Here is a 19,379-nt window from a genome sequence, read left to right as displayed (position 1 = left end):
TGGAGTTAAACCACCCCACCAACCACCCCAACAACAGCAAAGAAATCTAACCAAAGCCTAGCTGTACTAGTGATAAAGAACTGAAAATATCTTCTCATTTTTTACACATTTTGGACATATGGATCATTCTCCTCATGTCTTTATTAGAGATAAATCTGACACCAGGAGGGAAGACCTTGTATACAAAGATCAGTAACCAAAATCACATCTTGTCCAGCAATGCCCACCCCCACAAAGAAAAACAACAAAAAAACCAACTCTGTACACAATTGTTTGCCCAGATAAAAAAAGAAAGTTCAGCTGTGAAATTTCAACCTCCAAATTAAAGCCAAGTTCTTACTTTCCATGGCTATGGAAGCCTGCAGAGGGAATATTACTCAACAAAAACATTCATACACAAAAAATCTGAGTCAGACACTTTTCATTCCATGAGTAGGTGACTGTCAACAAAATTGCTGGAAAGAACTGGAAAGAAATTTTGGGGGCAGCAATTGAGAAGATTTAGCCAGACAAATACCTGCCTGTTTTAACAAGTCAGGGAAGAAGTTATTAATATGAAAAAAATGGATTAGGGGCTGGAAATTCAGATTTTGTTTCTTGATAATAAAATAAAAAGAAACTTACTTAAAAGTCGGATGCTATTATGCATTAAATGAGAATACTCTTAATGGAGGGAGTTGTCAGGCAAGAACTCCTTAAATATCAAAAACACATTCTGTGAAAAAGCCTCAAATCCCGGAATATAATTTATATTTTACTTGGTGAATATATCAGAGTGTCAAATACACTGAATATAATACTATAAAAATATGGTTTAACTTCACTGGTATCACACTTTACAGCAATGAATATCAGCCAGAAAATATCAATCAGCAGAAAAGGTAATTCTCTCAAAGGACTCCTCACATATGCTTACCTGAACTCAATCACCGCCTTTTCTCTGGGAACTGTAGAAAAAAGTTCACTTTTTACTCCATACTCTGAGCCATCTTTCCACACCTGCTGCAACACAGTCTAAAGCACAAGGAAAATTGAAACAAAAACAAAACACCAAAACACACACAGGAGACTGATCCCACATTTTTTATTCACATTAGCAATTAGATGGCTGGTTTGCCAAGCAAACAAGGTCTCATATGCAGATGAAAATGCCACTAACTTTTGAAAGCTGTATCTGATCCAATAAAAAAATTTAAGAGAAATTGTGGGCAGAGTTTTGGTGAAAATTAAGGCTGAAGTTTGTGAAAACCTTCTATTCTTTTAGTGCCAAAGAAAGCCAACTATTCAGTCCTCATACATCCAAACACCCCTTCTTTCCCACCTGCCAGTCTGTGAGACCACTGTGAATGGTCTGTACGAAAATGTGCCTCATTTGAAAGTCTGGAGATTCTGTAAAATGCCTCAAAATATTCCTCAAGACAGTTTGTGGGAAGAGGAATCCTATGCTGAGCATTATCAGTAATGTGCTCATAGCACCAAGTCAGTCCCTACATAAAGCAAAATGTGTAAGATCACACTGGCCAATGCACTGCAAACCTGATCTATGAAGCTGTATGCACTGGACAAGCTCCCTGAAGGTTAAAGAAGCCTTTAACAAAGTGAAATAAAGTGGAAAACTCACTTCATTCAGTGGAAATTTTTCTTATTTTTCCCACTCAAAAAATCACTTAAATTTTTTTCTGCAACAGCTATGGATTTTTTTAAAGGAGCAGCATCTGTAAAAAAACCCTTTATTTTGTTCTTGTTATGACACCTAAGAAGGCAAGCTAGACACATACACAAAATTTACTTAGAAACTTATTCTCTAATAGCCACTAGGCCAGTTACAAGGTATATGTATATTTCAGTCAGGATATTGAGGAATACATCTTCCCTTTGGGTTTTTTTTTCCCCAGCAAAGAGTGTAATGAAAGATCTGCTATCAAATACTTCTGTTTCAGGTGAAACCAAGAGTATTTATAAGATCAAAACTTTTGAGTTGTACACAGTAAAAACTCAAAGTAGATGCAACCAAGCTTGCCTTTTAAAGCAGAGAGAGAGAGGAAAAAAGAGGAGTTATGATTATCAGTGAATGGTAGATTGTTTCCTCACAAGAAGAAACTTTCTTGAGCCTCATTCCAAATTCTAGGTCCACATAACAAATCAGCAACAGGGATCCCCAGGGAAAACTTGTGAAAGACAGTTTCACATAGAAAATACCTTCCTAAGACAATAGTAGGTATTCTATAGTTTTGAGAAATTTATACTTACTTTGAAGCACTTGAAAGACACTACTCACCTTTGTTAATAATTCCCTGTTTATTGTAAAATTCACTGTTCCTGGACCAGCGCTGATTTCACTCACTACAGAATCACATTTTAGCTAAGAGAATAAAACAAAACAGAAACTCTAAATGAAAACAGGTAAACTAGAAGACTGTAATTCAATCCACTGTAAATATTAATTTAATCCACTGTAAACATTAAATGTTATTTACTGGTTTGAAGCAATCATAAATGGATCATTTCATCCATGCTGTTGGAAAAGGGACAATTTTATTATTTCCCATCCAGGCTTAATAGCTTTGAATGTAACTCAGCTTGAAATGTCACACATATGTTCTACTTCAGACCCTGCCTGTGCACAGCGTGTGTTTTCTTTTGATTGGGAGCAGTAGTTGAACTCTTTGTACAGACAAAAGCTGAGATACATTTGACAACTTACACAGTAGCTGCCAGCACTTAACAAAAAAAGAAAAAAATTAGTGACGACGTTCTGCAGTGCCCAGTGTCACAAAATAAAGATATTAAAGGCCAATTTATTAAAAATTTCATTTACAATTTCCATAAGGCACATGTCTTGAAAATTCTGAACCCATAAGGTGTATTTGGCAAACCAACACCTAATGTCAACACAAGTTAGGGTCTCTTCACAGGCTGAGAGCTTTGGATCTCAACCTGTCAGGTTTGAGAGTTTCTTATTAAACTAGCTGTCTTTCACAGTCAAGAAATTATCTAAAAAAAATGAAATAGAGGGATGGAAAGCATATAAAAAATGACATAATCACCTTATCATTCAGTTAATATCTTTGAGAGAGGCAAACTACACATTCCTACTGAAGCTCATCAGCATGAACAGGAAATTGTAACCCCATGCTCAGTCTCCAGTTTAAAACAGTGACCTAATCAGGAAAAATCATAGCTAACCTTTAAGTTCTTTAATTTTCACAAGCTCAATTCCAATGTTAACTCATAAACTGTATGAAAAAAAACATTTATTGTGTTAACACTGAACTTCCCACCTTACTGTTTTACAAACAGTCCTTTCTACTTATGGGGCAGAGAGAAAACAGAAACACTCACTGGACTTTCTCCATAACATTTGTTCTGATGAGGGTTTTCTACATAATCTGTTATTTGTCATATCAGTATTTATCTCTGAGTGCTCATAGACATGGCCAGTCTAAACAAGTTAAGCTAAATGCTTCTCCTCTATTCACTACCCAACAAAAAACCATTCCTAAGAGATTATGGCTTTTTTTTAACTTTGTCTAGCTAGCATGGTCAGCTCAGCTTGAGAACTTATTGGATGGTCTGTTCTTCTTTACTGTTACAACTGCTCCTCCATGTAAAGTTGTAGGGCTAAATCTCTCAGGATTATTGAATAAGCCACAAACAATAAGGGAGGGAGGCAACTTGCAAATTTCTAAACATTGGGAATAGCAGCTGTTTATAAAATGACACACAAGGAAAAAAACTTGTTAATGTGATGATACAGTCATTGAAACAGATTGAGAGGGAGACTGTTAAATCCTTGGAGGCTTTTAACACCTTATTGGACTTCAAAAGTCCTCAGCAACCTCATCCAAAACCCCTGCACTGGGGAGGCATACAGGAAGAGGTAACTTCCTGAGGTCCTTTCCAACCTCAATTATTTTACGGTTCTAGATAATCTTAAAGTTGTTTCAGAACTTTCAGTTGTGTATCTGTGCATCATCAGTTGTTCTTTCACCTGAGTCAGAGTATTTATCTTTCTACAATGGGTCCAAGATGTGGACAACTTCAACACCTCGGCAGCGAAGAATGACATGAGAAATAGTTTAGCTTCTCAGTAGTATTACAGCTGGTTTTAATTGTCTTTTTTTTTAGTCTTAACACCTCAGCTACTGCCATTTCCCAAGCTAACACACCTAGAAAAACTGCTGTTCCAGGAAAACTCAATTTCAAGCAGTTAAGGATTTGAAAGTTTGGCCTGTTTGTCCCACAGGCTAACTTTATCCATTGCCTTTCTAGAGCTGGGTTTTGCAGTCTTTGGTTATCCAAGCCACCACACACTCAATTTCTTCCTCAAGTGCAGGGCAACAGCACAGACCATGGCACATCCTTTACAGACCCTCCTAACTTCACCAGCACTATTTACCTCAAACTGTTTGAAAACAGCAATTTCACAAGAACCTTAACCAAAGCTGCTTCTCCAATTCCCTGTGAAGATTCCGTGTACAATTACAGTAAGTACAGTCATCAAACTACTTTGACCCAAACAGATGCCTGGAGAAGCAATACTTTTTACCTTATGATACCCCTTACACCTCTAGTCTGTAAGTTCACTATCCCATAAATATATGATGAATGCATTATTAGCATACCCTTTCAGCAAGCTGCTGAGCTTGAAGATGCAAGTCTTGTGCTAAACAATCACTAGAACTGTTTTCTATTACAGAAGCAATAGAGAGCTGGAAATCAGCAACATGCCTGAAAAAAAGAACATAGAAAAATCAGGGAAAAAAAACCCATTGAAATGCTGGCAAGATTTGGCAGATCCAAGCTGACTGCATATGACAAGTCTAATTGCTAAGCATAACTCAGTCACAGAGATCTGAAGGTTCACTATGTTTAGAAAGTTGCTCTAGAAGGCCAAATATCACCTTTGCTCTAATACAATCAGAAAGTAGATATGGTGAGAACACCATCTCAGAATAAACAAAAACTGCGCTCATGAATAAGTAAAATTTACTTGCTAACATTATTGCAACTCTTGAGCAGGACACTGAAAAAATCCCTTCTAACTTCACATTGGCTCTAAGCAGTTTCACATTCAGATCACCAATGTTGAAGCATCTGTCATTCAGGCACTGCCTATAATTTATACAGGCTTTTAAGCAATTATACTTATTTTGAGCTTGCTTGAAAAAAACCAAAGTGATTAAATTAGATTGAACTATCTTCTTATAATTGGATTGGTATATAAGGTTTGGGCTTTTTCTGTATTTTTCCCCCTAAAGTCCTGTTAAGCTTTTGCAATAATAGGCATGACATAAAATAATAAAACATGACCAATATTGTAACATAAAATGCAAACAACTACCGTTTCTTGGAGACGGGAACTGCAGATATGGACTTTATTAAGTTTTCTGGTGGCAAATCCAGAACTTTTGAAAGCTAAATTGAAAATAAAGAACAAACTGGCTTAAGCATAAGGACAAAAATCCAGAGAAAAATACTGTTCCCCATTTAAATACCCACGGGGGATGCACCTTTTATACCTGAAATCAAATTTCAGCCCAGGTAAAAAGCAGCAGACTTCGCAACTATTATGAACAATACAACAATATACAAGCCTAAGAGATGTTAAAGAAGCCTTAGTAAAAAAGGCAAGGCAAATCCCCACAGAGGGTTGATTATTTTCCCCTACGAAGGATCCCATCGAACTCTCGTCTGGACTGAAGCAGTCATGGAATGACAGAATGGGTGGGATTGCTAGGGACCTTAAGGATCATCTCGTTCCACCCCCTTGCCATGTGCAGGGCCACTTTCTACACCAGGCCGGGCTGCTCAGAGCCCCATCCATCCCGGCCGGGAACACTCGCAGGGATGGTCGCTACAGCTGCCGCACTCCATCCCAGTCCCTGCGGGAGCCCTCAGCCCCCCGGGAGCCCTCTCAGCCCCCCGGGAGCCCTCTCAGCCCCCCGGGAGCCCTCTCAGCCCCCGCAGGGAGCCCTCTCAGCCCCCGCAGGGAGCCCTCTCAGCCCCCGCAGGGAGCCCTCAGCCCCCCGGGAGCCCTCTCAGCCCCCGCAGGGAGCCCTCTCAGCCCCTCGGGAGCCCTCTCAGCCCCCGCAGGGAGCCCTCAGCCCCCCGGGAGCCCTCTCAGCCCCCGCAGGGAGCCCTCAGCCCCCCGGGAGTCCTCTCAGCCCCAGGGCGGGGCGGGGCCGGGAAGCGCGCCGAGCCCGCGGCTGCGGGTCGCGCCCACTGTGAGGAGCCCGTGCAGGGGGAACCCGCTGGGAGGGCACGGACGGGACGTCTAGCCCAGGGCGCACTCGCACTCGGCGCCAGCCGCGGGAAGGAGCGGTGCGTACCTGGGAAGCAATGCTCCTCCGGAAGGAACCCGCTGCCATAGCCGCACCGCCCGGCGGAAGCTCCACGGCCGACCCTTACCCCCCCATCCCACCCCGCTGCTTTCCGCCCGCCCAGGGGCGGGCTGGGCCGTACTATTCTCAGGTTACAGGGGGAGGAGGAGGCCAGTGGTTGCCCGGGAACCGGAGGAATCGCACAGCGCAGCTCAGCGCAGAGCAGAGAGGGCTGTACCACTGCACAGGGAAAGGGCGGCGATCAGCGGCGCGGGAACGCGCAGGGAGGCGGGCGGCGCGCCGGGACCGCGCGTGCGCGATTCCTCCTCCTCCTCCTCCTCCTGCTGCTCTCCGGTAGCGGCGGGCGCGGGGCGACATGAGCACGTGTTCCGTGTCCAAGGTGAGGAGCGGGACAGCGGGAGGGCTCAGGGCTCCCCGGCTCCCCAGGGAACAGCGCGGCCCGTGCGGGTGCTGGAGGCGCTGGGCCCGCGGCATCGCCCGCCGCGTCCTGCGCCTGCTCCTCTTCCCGCCTCCTCCCGCCGCTGCCTTTCCCGCCTCCCTGGTGCCCAGCCTCCCCGTTACCCTGTTCCGCTGCCCGCCCCTTCCCGCAGCCTTGCGGCTCTTCATCCGTACCCGGTCTGGCCTTGCCCAAAGCGCTGTTTGTCCTCACCGCAGCCCCACAGAATCACGGAATGTCCTGGGCTGGAATGGATCCACAAGTGCCATCGAGTCCAGCCCTTAACCTTGCACAGGGCAGTCCTGCAGTCAGTCACAGCGAGTGCTGACTGAGCCCGCAGTGTCACCTGTCCTCTGCCCTCCTGGGACAGCAAAAGCCATTCCTGCTTGCAGTAAATCTCACCCAGGACAGAGCTAAGGGTGTTGTGGCTGTAGGTTTTGTCACTTCAGCTGAAGTCTGGTGGCATTACTTGCTGCCACACTCATTGCTTCCCTTCCCCCCAAAACTAATTTAACAAAGAAATAGAAATTAAAGTGCTGCCACCCACACGTAATGTTAAATACCTGTTATTGCCTTGATATTTCCGAATTGAAAGCTTAGGTGTGGGCTGTGGTCAGGGCTGGCAGTAGGGACGATGCATTCATCAGAGCGTCAATGCATAGCGAGACTTAAAATGTTGCATTGAAACATCTAACTTATTCCATCTCTTGCTTGATCATACAGTGAACAGCAGCAGTGGTTCACAGCGTGTGTTTTATCATCACAGGAAGACTCCTGCCCCTTCTATTGTTTTTCACTGAGTTGTGATGTGCAGCTGCATCCTTTGGTGTGGAAGGTGCTGTGCAGGTTATTACTTCCAGGAGTAAACTGCTTCCTAACAAACTTTAAACTTAATCAGAAACAGCTGCATTTCAGTTTTCACAATGGCTATTGTCTGACAGATTGGTAGTCAATCATGTCTCCTCACCTTGCCTCCCACATCTTACATGTAATTCTTCTGTGCAGTTTTATACTCTGATCTCAGCTACATTCAGTGGTGTAGGAAAAACCAGTGCTTGCAAAGCATTCAATAGTATTTTTGTTTGGTTTGATCATGCATACATTCTTCTTTTGTGTATGTGATTTATAGTTACTGTGGCCAATTCCATTCATGCATGCAGCAGCACTAATAAATCTGTAGGATAGCTTTTTGCAGTGGAATTGTTCCAGAATGTTTAGCACCTGTAATGTAGTACAGCTTTTGTCCAGCTGGTTTTAAATGGTCCTTAATATACATGGTAAAATGGAATGTGGCTGGAGGCATCTCCAGTTCATGAGGCTGTTTTTCAGAGAAGGTCAATATAAATGTTGGTGTTTTACTGCAGTTTCTTATTTGCATAAGAAAGGAAATTACATGTCTGAAGTCACTCAACAGACTGGTGACTGATCAAAAGAGAACATACCTCTGATGTTTGATTTTCACATCATCATTCTTACTCTAGTGGCTGAACTATCCTAGGTTGAGTTCAGTAATCCTTGCTGGTATAAGCATCTCCGTTGAGAAAGAGAGGATTGAATCAGTCTGCTTATCTATTTCCAACACTTAGGTGTTTCCTTCCCCCTTGCTTCAGCACAAGAACCCGCAGTGAGAGTTTGGCAGTGCAAGGATTTCTGATCTATAGGAAATCTTTATAACTCTGTGAAAGAGATGAGCTTATACAGAGAGGATGGGGGAAGAAATTTCAGCTTTTCCAGAAAAGAAAAACTTCAAGAATTCAAAGCTTAATATTTGTGGGATGAAATAGGTCTAACTGGGAGATGACTTTTCTCTACAGAAATTCCTTGGAACAGGGGGTTTGATATGAACCCTGTTCAGATCCCAACCATTTATCATTCTGCTTCTAACCAGCTGCTTGTTTTTGAGTTGGGATGCAGTTCACTGTAGCATGTGCATGTCATTTGCTTTTATAAGTGACTTAATAATACTTATTGCATTATTCTGGATTGTGTTTTCCAGTCATCTCAGCCTCTTGCCTTTTGTTTTGTTTTTAACTGAAACTGTACTGAGAAAACAGTACTGATGTGTCCCCAGGGAATAATTTGCTTTTAATTCTAAACCTGTTGGAAGTTTCAAGGCATTTAAAGAATCTGCTGCTTTTCCAGTTGATGGCTGAATTGCAAAACATTGTGGAAAGATGAAAAAATCCCTAACAAGTGTGCTGGGTTACTGTTTCCACTAGTGTTCCAGCTTGAAACTGGAAAATAAAGGGACAATATGTAACTTGATATTCTTAAGAGGATGGCAATTCAGTTCAAATTACTGCTTTAATGGAGCACTGCAATAAAAGGATAATAAAGTGGCCTCAGGAGCCAGTGGGATTGATGCTCATATTGAAGTCTGTTTGGGTTTTTTTTTGCTATTCTCTAGGGCTGCTTTGTTTTTAAACCAAATACCAAGAAGAGAAGATTGTCTGAGAAAACAGGTTAGTGCATTTTAATACATGTTTCTGTGTTTGAGAAGGGTTAATCCTGAAAGGTTCATCACATCTGATTGAGTTCATACGATGAGTTCTGTCATAGCTGCATGAGGTTTTCTCTTGCTCCTTAATTGCTGAAAACTCATTTCTTTGGAGGAATGCAAGCAAATTATTGGCTAGAGTAAATGCTGGGCTTTTTCATCTCCAGCAATCCAGATTGTATAGCCATCTTTGTCTTTGCACCTTTTTTTACAAGAGAACCCCTCACCGTGCTACCGTAAGTTCTTTACTAACTGACAAACAATTCTTCTGAAGAGTCTGAATGAGCCACTTTTAAGCTGTGGGAGTCAGGAGTTACATCCCATCCTTGAGACTCACATTCTGGGTAGTTTGCCTAAGTTTCTTGTGGAAAAGAAGGAAGAGCTATTTGTGGCTTCCGTCCACTGGCATTTGCTATATACATTTCCTCTAGTTGTGTATGCAGATCAGTTGTCGTTTGACTCTTATTAGAACCACAGATAATCCCTCTTGAATAATTGCTGTTTGAGTCTCAGTTGGGAAACTTACTGTTCTTATTCCCAGGTTAAACTACTTTTATCATCTCTAAAGCAGTCAAAAGGTATGACAATTTATATGGAAAAAGTGGAGGGGAAATTAATGAGGCCAGATTTTTGCCATTGCAAGTTATGGCAACAACCAAGGCCTGTGCACTTAAACCACATTGAAATTTTACCCCTTACTGGATATTATGCTTTTGTTTTTGCAAGATTAGAAATGCTTGGATAAACTACTCAGCATGTTGTTCTTGTTAGCAAATGCTTTGAGGCAGAAAAATAAATTTGACTGGACTAGCCCTAAAAGAGAGAGGCAGAGGTGAGCTGGTTTGGCTTTTCACAGCAGTTGGTTAGTGTTCTAAAACAATACTTTAATGTGCATCTGTCCAGTCTGGAAGCCCTGTCCTGTCCAATGTGAAGTTTTAGTTGTGAAACTCCACAGCATCAATAGTTCATAATGCTGTCACACCCCACAAAAGGTCTTCTGAGGACATTTGCACCTATAATTTGTGTTTTGGTGGTGAAAAAAGGATATCATGCCTTGGTATGTTACCAATAATGTGGTGGGTGGATTTTCTTCAACTAAAAGTCTAAGACCTGTGTAATCAGAGTTGGTTATGTATTCTAAGTGGTTTTTCTTAGGTATACAAATGAGGTGATAGGGGAGACAATGAAAATGGAGACAGAGGGATGTCTCTCATTTGTCATTTACAGACCTGTTTTAGGTGGTTTAGTGCTTGTCAGCACTTTGCACTGCGGTGCTGCTGACAGGAGAGATCAGTCCCATCTGCTTCAGTAGTAACCCCACTCTGCACCTGAGCTCCACAGGCACTTCCTACAGTTTGCAAGTTCGTTGGGATAACCTGAGATGGAGGTTAGTGTGAGAGACCACGTTCAGATAATGCTCATTGACTGGCTCTTTTCTAGAGATCAAACCACTGCTGGTTCTCCATTGAATGACAACCAAGTAGACTCACAAAACTTTCTGAAACAAGAGAAAGATGTTTTTTGTTATTGGTGTTTATTATATTTTAAAAAGGCTGTTTGCTCTGATTCAGTCTTTCTTTAGCTTACCTGGGACTTGAGATAGAAGCCTCTTCTTTACCTATTGTTGGCATACTTGTATAATAGATTCTGCTGGTCCCTTGCTTATTCTACCAAATACCAGCAATTAATTAATTGCTTAAGAGAAAGGTAATCTGTCTGAAATATATATATACAGTTGGGTCCTTTGTTTTATTCTTGAAGAAAAAAAAAGTTTCGTTTTCATGAGCTTGTTTGTGCTTTCCTTTACTTTCTGTGTTTCCAGCTCATGATTTCAGAAGCAGAAGCGATGATTCAGAGGACACTGAGTTGCGGTTTGTCACTTGTCAGTCTTTATGGAGCCAGATCAAATCAGAAACAGAGGTGAGTCTTGTGCCTCATACTAAAGTGGTGTTTTGCATTCATAACAATGCTGCTTGCTTCTTCATTTCTGGGGATCTTTTTGACATACTCAAAATGCTTGGCAGTTAGTTAAAGCAATAAGAGGACTAGAAATATTGACTGTCCAGAAAATAAAGTAGTAATAGTAAATCCATCAAGTACCCATTAGTTGTAACCACAGAACTACACACTTTTGATGCTTCAAGCTGCTGCTTCTAAGCTTTTCTTCTTACTAATTGCCTTTTTTATCAACTCTTGGCATACTGCTGTTTTCTGCCTTAAGTTCAGTTAATGCTTGCTAGCCCTCGAAAGATTTAGGCTGGTCTTGACCTCAGCATTCCAGAGTTCATACACAGCAGCCCAAGATTCACAGTGGATTTATGTGAACACAACTGCATGGATGTCAAATACAGAATGACACTGCTGCAAATATGGTCTTTTGAATTAGTGTGGATGGTGTGAATTGAGTTGTCTGCTGGGGGTCAGAGTTAATTTCATACTGAACTGTGGCCTCCTGACTGTTGTGTTTTACATGGCATGCTGTTGTTGTGTCCCTATAGCCAGCTGGCTTGCATTATAGTATGAATAATTGCTTCCATACAGCAGGAGTTTCCTCCTCTATTCAGTGTCATGGATTCTGGGCAAGTATTCCATATTCCTCTGCTTGCTCTTGGGCTCTAGACATTATGAGAATTTTTTTCCCAAAGTTTGTTTTAAGATGTGCAGTACAAGCCAGATGGATGTAGCTTAAAATCTGGATCCTTGGGCTAAGCCCATAAATTCCTCTAATTCTGTTCCTACCCTTGTTTTCTTTTAGGCTGTTAGGAATTTGCCATATACTTTCTTCTGGTCTTACTCCTGCTGATGGAAGACCTCTTATACTGACAGATTGATATAGGCATTTCCTTAGAGTTTGAATTGCCCGAGGGCAGATTACCTGCAGTTATTTCTGCTGTTGCACAGACATTTTCTTCATACTGCTTCTGGAGTATCTGTGATATTTTTCCTACTGAGTTTTGAATCATCATCCTTTTATCCCACTGTTGGCAAACATGGCACTGATGGTGGTTCTTACATGTAAAATAGTGTGATAACTCAGGTTAGAGTCTTTTGACAAGAAAAGACTGATGGATTTCAGGAAAGCTGAGTAAATATGTAATGCTATGGCAGACTGAATTCCACTGTCACAAGTGCACAATGGAAGAAATAATATATAATGCACTCATGCAAAGTAAGAATTGAGGTTCTTGTTAGGTCAGTTGAGCAAAAACAATAGTGATCAGAGGAAGCTCAAGGTCTGATGGATTCTGAAACAGAAGCTCAGGATTGTTACAGGATCACTGGTAATACTGGAGTTGTTACAATGGGGTTACCGTGCTGATGGTGTAAATCCTTATTAAAATGTTATGTTACGATTTCTTCTGAGTTGCATAGAATTTATCAGGTGGGAGTTCAGAGGTCCACAATCAACATCAGAAAGGCCAGAAGAATATTCTTTAATAAGTAGAGGATAAAAAGACTAAAATTACTTTGTGTACAGTTTTATCAGTTGTTTAAGAGAGCAACAGAAGCTCTTCTGTATTATGGAAATGGAGTTTAGGCTATTGAGCAGGCATCACGTGCAATCTCCTGGAGATGTGACCTCTTTAGTAGCCTCTTCAATGCTGCTGGAGATGGCCTTTGCCACTTTGCTTAAACTCAAGTTCACAACTGTGTGTGTCGCTTCTTGTTCCTTATAAATCTTGATGATGATTTTGTTTGGGACAGGAGTTTAATCTTGTTTCTAACATTGTGTTCTAGAGTGTATATTGATTTCCTGAACTTCAGAGTACAGGAGGGATTTTTTGTCTGTTTTAGCAGAAGTCATATCTTGGTTTAGGGACAGATCTTCAAAGGCACACGGATAATAAACGAAATACAGAATGCTGCTGACATATATTTGCCTGTAAAAGTTTCATCTCCTTCTGCTTTCTCTCACCTTTTTATATGTACCTGCTTATACAAATTCTTGAATGAAAATTGTCCTGAAGGTCAAAAGACAGTGTAGCAAACATGACAGTCAAGTGGTTTAGTATTCTTTCCTCTAAAGCTTACTTAATTATTTCCTTTATTTCTATTTTTACTTCTTTCATCCTGTTTTAGATTTGGAGAAATTGAATATTTTTCTCTTATTTAGATCTCTCAGGAAAATGTTTACAGGTGTTTTGTAAGCTGAGAAGGAAGGATAGGAATTTCCATGAACATTGTTCCAGAAATTAATTATATTGTTTTATTCTGCCTGTGTCCCTTAGGTTTTGTCAGTATGTTGGTTTTTTCTCCTTTAAATCCTGTGGTGTGACAACACAGTTAAGCTCATAATTATTGTTGAGGCACTTGACCTGAAGTTCCAAGGTGGGAAATGTCTCTGTTTGCTACATAATGAATAAGTGAGCGTGATTTATAGTTCACAGGAAAACTTAAAGTTTTAGCCTGGAGTTTTAAGGGTTAAAAATTATGCAGGAAGGGAGTGTAAAAGGAAGATACTGTGGTGTTTTCACATTTTTATAGATAAAATATCTCTGTGTATGTTTACAGCAAATACAGGAAGACTTGAATAAGCAGTTGCTTGATAACCTGGTGAGTTTTTTGAATCGGTCTCATTCTGAGTTTCAAGAGAAGACAACAGAATGGACTTGCAGGATGAAGTTCAGAGAAATACCTACTGCAGCTCTTGTCTTAGGTAATTTTTTAAAGGTATTTTTTGTTATGTTCATCTGTTTAAACCTGACAGGTCAAAGAAACTTAAATTGCTGACTCCCAGCAATTACTGTGAGCAATGTCAGCTTCAAACATGTCAACAGAAAAGACTGGTCTGAGAGAAGGAAGCCAGATAAAACCTCTTTTCTCTTTTGTCTATGTGCATAGTAGTCCAGTAAGTCAACATCTTTGTAAAGTAACATCTTAAGTAGCCGGTAGTGATTTGAGGGTTTGTTTTTTTTTTTATTGAAGCACTGGAGATACTTTGATTCTTCCCTGTTTCTGCCACCAGCATGCTTGGTGGTTTGTATGACTTAACCATGGCATTATATAGCTTCTGTATTTCTGATACGTGTTCTTGCAGTGCATCTTTACGTGTAGGAAAGTATTGTCTGTATCTTGGAAAAAGTGCAGAAGGAGAAGAAAATAGTGACGTTCTGAAGGGGTTTTTTTTTTCTTTCCTTCTTCTGTCTTTCAGAGATTTGTAACTATAAATTCTAAACCTGATTCAAGGCAAGTTGATTACATTTTCAGTGGATTATCTCAGGGAAATGAAAATCAGGCCTGTGCTTCAAACTTACCATGTAGGCACTAACAAAGAGTGGAAGGTACTCTACTTTTGTAGGTGTTAAAAAGTGAAAAAGTACTGCTTCAAATATTTCTGGGGAAGAAGCTCTGAATTGCTTTCTGGAGGGGCTTGTTCTTTTTTTCTTTTTGGTTGATTAGCGATGTTAAGGGAAGTAAATACTGAGTTATTGATAGTTAATTCAGACTGAGGTTCACTGTAATTTACAGTAATTTTCCTCTTTACATGAGCCATGTGAGGATCCAGTTATGGATTCTTTGGATTACAGTATTGGATTATGGATTACAGTATTCTTGTTCTAGAGAAGGTGTATTTAATTTGTCTGCAGGCCTGACGTGGCTGTGGATTGCTTCTAAGACATGTTAGAAAACCAGTCCTGCTTCTTGCAGGTTTGCACCCTTGAGAAAACTTTCTTTAAAAAAGCTCCATCAAAGTATATGATGAAGGGTCTTAACAGTGACTCCCTGTTTTTCTTAATCAGGGAGTGTCAACATATCTGTCTAATCTTGTGCTGCTTTTTCATCTTTCCTCACAGCTAATGTGATACTTTTCATTATTTCCTTAAATATTTCAGGTATCTTCTGGTTTTTGTCTAGTATTCAGTTTATTTGTTCAGTCATTGTGCTCATGAGTCATGGGAAAAATGCCCTTAAAATTTTGTCCTTTTTGTCTAGGTGTAAATGTTACAGATCATGATTTGACTTTCAGAGGTGTCTCAGATGTCCTTCAGGATAACATTACTCCTTATATAGCCTTGCTGGAAGCCAAAGATTGCCCAGGTAAATACTGCAATAGTGTTGCTGCTTCTTTTGAACAAGATGTCAATTTACTAGGAGTTCTAGCTTTTGCTCCTAAGTGTAAGAATAATGGACCTAGAGGGATCTTGAAGACTTTCCAAATATTTGTTCAAACATATGTCACCAGATCAGTAATGCCTACTGTATTTTGAGAGGTATCCAGTTCTATTTAAAACTGTGAAGATTGAAATGCTACTTCGCTGTAGCATAAATGTTAAGAAAATGCTGCTTAGTGTATTGCATGTTGATATTGTAGGTTGGTTTTCTTCTTGTTTAATTGGACAGTGTGTGTATGCATTCCACATTTTAAATGCTTACAGTTACATTATTTGGTGAGAGAATGGGTAGAATAAATTGTTCCACCCTCCTTGCTCCTTTTTTTGTCTTTTAAGTAAAAAGATTAAAATAGCTTATGGCAGCATCCTCAGTTCTGTGGATTGGCTGCCTTGCTTAGTTTTAGGTTACTCTTAATAGCATATGGCTGGAGTTCAGGAAAGGTGGAAGACCAACATCTTAACCTCAATTGTTTCTATTTAGGCAAATTGCATTGGCAGCATGGATATCAGCAATGCTTTCAGGAGCATGAGGTGTGCATTCTGGAGAGAGAAGGAGAGCAATTAGAAATGTGGAAAATAATGAGTAATAACTTTAGGGTAGTTTTTTATAGTATGAGACAGAGAAATGTTGCCAAATAAGCAAATGTCTTTACCACATGTCTGAAAATGTTTTGTGAAGGCATAAAAAATCTGATGCAGAAGCTGATGGGGCAGCTGATGAACTGTGATATAGAAGTGGACTCGCTGGAAGATGAGGACTGTGTGCAGGTTTCACAGAATAGAATACGTTGTTCAATGTCTTCTCTTATCAGCTGGTATAAGAGTGTAACAAAGGTATGTTGTTGGTGGTTTTTTTATCCCCAGTTTATGAAAATGCCTGACCTCCAGATGTGTTTAAAATGGAAATTTAATAACTCAACTTTCTGTGAGAAATTGCCAAAGGTTAATTTTTAATGTAATACTACAAAATAACATGATATTGACGTGATTTGAATATAGTATGTGACATGTGGAGTTAGTTACTGATGTATGAATGTGAGAATACTGAAACACAAGTGAAAAGTACTATTTTGTCATATGTTTAATTGGGAATTGGAAGCTTGAAATGTAGTATCAGCTTCATGCCAGATGCTTTTCTCCCAGGAGTGCTGAGATATTTTGTTTATTAAAACAAAACTTTACAGAAGAACAGCCATCCAGGGCAGAGGTACTGTATTAGTGCTAATGAGCTATGATGTCATTTGCAGCCCACACTATGTTGGCAAGCAGTAAGGAAATAACCTTCAAAATGTTTTTGTATATTTGTGTTTGCTAAAGCTATTGAAGTTTTAAGTTTTGTTTCTGTCACGAATACAAGTTACAGTTGATTTTCTGATGACTTAATCAGAGCAGTGTGATAAGCCAAAGTGTACTGAGTACATGCTCTTTTTATTATTGGGTAAATATACAGAAAGTAAGTGATGTCTGTGTACACAACTCAAATCTTCTCCCTCAGTCCAAACAGAACTCCACCAGTTCTGTCTCTCAGAGCTATTCTCGTAACTGTTGGAATGTGTGTTTAAAATCTGTTTATTCGTTGTACTTCATGCTGTGCCAAACAGAAGGAAGAAAAATGGCAGTTCTAGTTGCTAATAATAAATACAGCTGACAAAAAGTCAGTCATGTCACTTTGGAGTACTATAATATCATAGATATGATTCAGTCTCTTTATTTTGCTGGCTTCTGTGTATCAATGTTTAATTAACGGCTTTAAAGAAAACAGATTCTGAAACTCCAAGCAAAAAAAGAAATTCCTCTACTAGACATTGGCACTCTCCTCCAGTTGTAGTCATATTCAAAGACATGGAAAGTTTCACCACAAAAGTTCTTCAGGACTTCATAGTCATCAGCAGGTAATATGACTGGAACTTTAGTTCTTCCACTCCTTTACCCATTTTCTATTTGCAGCTGTTTTGAAATGTAACAGTGAGGCCAGTGGAGTGCTGGAATCAAATACTGGTGCTGCTTCTTTGCAGCAGTGATTGAGCAAAAAACTACTTGCTAGGTGTTAGGGATAAATTACCCCAAAGCTGATGTGGGACTGTGAACCAGAGTGCCTAAGGGCTAGGTTGAGATAAGGGGTGGCTGATTTAATTCTTCACATAATAGTATTTATTGGTACTAGTTGTTACAGAATTTGTGAATGTGAAACTAAATTTTTAAGATGCATGGATCTTTTAAGATTGTTTTCAGAGTATATGTTTGTCTGACTACTGATGTAATGCTGCTTGAAGGTCAGTAGCTTACTAACAGGAGTGCTTATGAAACTTCCCCAGTTGACCAGGATCTGTAATCAGCAGCTGACTACTTCAGGTCCTCCTGTTCTTTAGCCTATCTTCCTTAATATAATCTCAGGCATCTAATAAAAAACTCATGCCATTGTTCTAAAGGAGCATCTTGCACTTAAGTCCCAGGGTGGAGCTACAGTTGTGTTAGAATTGGGGCTGCAGTTGTACAATTAATTCAGCTGCAGTATGTGCACCTGATACTACCTCCAAACAAGGCCTAGGCAATTCATTTGCTACACCAGCAAGAAATTGTATAGCTTTTGTTATTATCTTCATCTCAGTCTTAAACATGTTTAATAATAAAGGTGAAGTGGGTAAATGTGAGAGGTTCTTCTGATTTGTTAAGCACAAGTTGTGATTCCTTTGTAAGATCTTCTAAGGTTATCAACAGTGGACAGTAATATATGAAGTTTATTGGTTTTATGTTTATGTCTTCAGAAACTTATTTTGAGGAGTTAGAGAAACCTGGTAATTGTGGGATAACAATTAAAATCAAAAGTCAGAAGGTTGGCATGATGGAAAAAAAGGGAAGGAATAAATTGACAGTTTTAACCTAGAAGGTATTTAAGATAGCAGAATTTGTATTTCCTTGAAACCATTAAAAATGGAAAATAATTATGAAATTATACTGAAAATGCTGTATTTTGTATAAATTGTATGCTCCCCCCAAGGAATGCACATTCAGTATTGGTTTTCAGTTCTCAAAGCAAATACTAAAAATTATCTGAAGAAGACAGTTAATCTGGAGAAGTCAGATTTTTTTTTTTAAGTGTGATTGGAACATAGGATGTTGGAGATGTTGCATATTTATTAAATGGTGTAAATATTGTGAATTTTCTTGGCTGCTACCTATTTAATGTATCTTCTTTTTTTTTCTCTGTATCTTTGATTAAAACCTATTATAAGATTCAATTCTCTGAGTACAACTTTTTGGGAAGGTAGGATCAGTGTAAGACTCTAACTGAAGTGATGTTTTTTGTGCCACTTTCTGAAGGAATTTAATCTTCTTACCTACTTCAGAGCTTTAAATAGCATCCTTTCTTTTTAATTTTATTCCACACCAAAACACTTTTGATTTACTGGTAACAAAGCTTTTCATTTACCCCTCTCTGCATGTCAGCTCAGTGCTGTAGTAGGAACGTAATGCATTTGTTACACAAGCTTGTGTAATGTAACTATTACTTTTTTCCCCCCTTCCCTCATTATCTAGTCAACATATCCATGAATTACCTCTAGTGCTGATTTTTGGAATCGCTACATCACCAATGATTATCCACAGATTACTTCCTCACTCAGTTTCCTCTCTACTGTGCATAGAGCTTTTCCAGTCCCTTTCCTGTAAAGAGCACCTGTCTACTATAATTGACAAGGTAAGTCCCTTTCTAAATAGCAAGAGGAGAGAGAGAGAGTGTGTATGTGTGTCTGTGTGTGTTTTGAAGTACAGTTTACATGTGTGGCCTTTAAAGGCAGGTTTGTCTTAAGGTTTTGAAAAGCACTTTGTTTCTGAGAGCTGTGGATTTTGAATATTTCTACTTGCAGCTGCAGAGTATTGTAATACCGAGAGCTTCCTTCTCATACTGAGACAGACACACACCTGCTTTCATCTTTCGTTTGCATTGAGTTGTGCAATTACACTTTGACATTCACACCTCTTCTAGCTGT

General features: G+C 39.8%; 2 protein-coding genes across 4 annotated transcripts in view; one reads left to right on the top strand and one right to left on the bottom strand.

Moving 5' to 3' along the window:
- The window catches only part of RARS2 (arginyl-tRNA synthetase 2, mitochondrial), a 29,756-nt gene extending 23,217 nt beyond the window's left edge, over positions 1-6,539 (bottom strand). Inside the window, exons 1-5 of the mRNA XM_085056373.1 lie at positions 6,333-6,539; positions 5,345-5,418; positions 4,626-4,731; positions 2,279-2,362; positions 917-1,014 (exon numbers count right to left, since the gene is read on the bottom strand). Coding sequence (XP_084912499.1) covers positions 917-1,014; positions 2,279-2,362; positions 4,626-4,731; positions 5,345-5,418; positions 6,333-6,371 — 401 coding nt within the window. The 5' untranslated portion in view covers positions 6,372-6,539. The remainder of the gene's footprint in view (positions 1-916; positions 1,015-2,278; positions 2,363-4,625; positions 4,732-5,344; positions 5,419-6,332) is intronic.
- A 7-nt stretch (positions 6,540-6,546) lies between these two features.
- Positions 6,547-19,379, top strand: part of ORC3 (origin recognition complex subunit 3) — a 34,916-nt gene continuing 22,083 nt past the window's right edge. For all 3 annotated transcript variants that reach the window (XM_085056371.1, XM_085056372.1, XM_085056370.1), the window contains exons 1-8: positions 6,547-6,723; positions 9,188-9,242; positions 11,100-11,197; positions 13,790-13,934; positions 15,212-15,316; positions 16,070-16,224; positions 17,146-17,282; positions 18,928-19,087. In XM_085056371.1, the coding sequence (XP_084912497.1) occupies positions 6,700-6,723; positions 9,188-9,242; positions 11,100-11,197; positions 13,790-13,934; positions 15,212-15,316; positions 16,070-16,224; positions 17,146-17,282; positions 18,928-19,087 (879 nt within the window). In that variant the 5' untranslated portion in view covers positions 6,547-6,699. The remainder of the gene's footprint in view (positions 6,724-9,187; positions 9,243-11,099; positions 11,198-13,789; positions 13,935-15,211; positions 15,317-16,069; positions 16,225-17,145; positions 17,283-18,927; positions 19,088-19,379) is intronic.

The sequence above is a fragment of the Lichenostomus cassidix genome, chromosome 3, assembly GCF_008360975.1.
Source record: "Lichenostomus cassidix isolate B80296 chromosome 3, HeHo_3.0, whole genome shotgun sequence".
Classification (NCBI taxonomy): domain Eukaryota; kingdom Metazoa; phylum Chordata; class Aves; order Passeriformes; family Meliphagidae; genus Lichenostomus; species Lichenostomus cassidix.
Note: the sequence above shows the minus strand (reverse complement) of the source record. Positions and strands in the feature narration are given on the sequence as shown.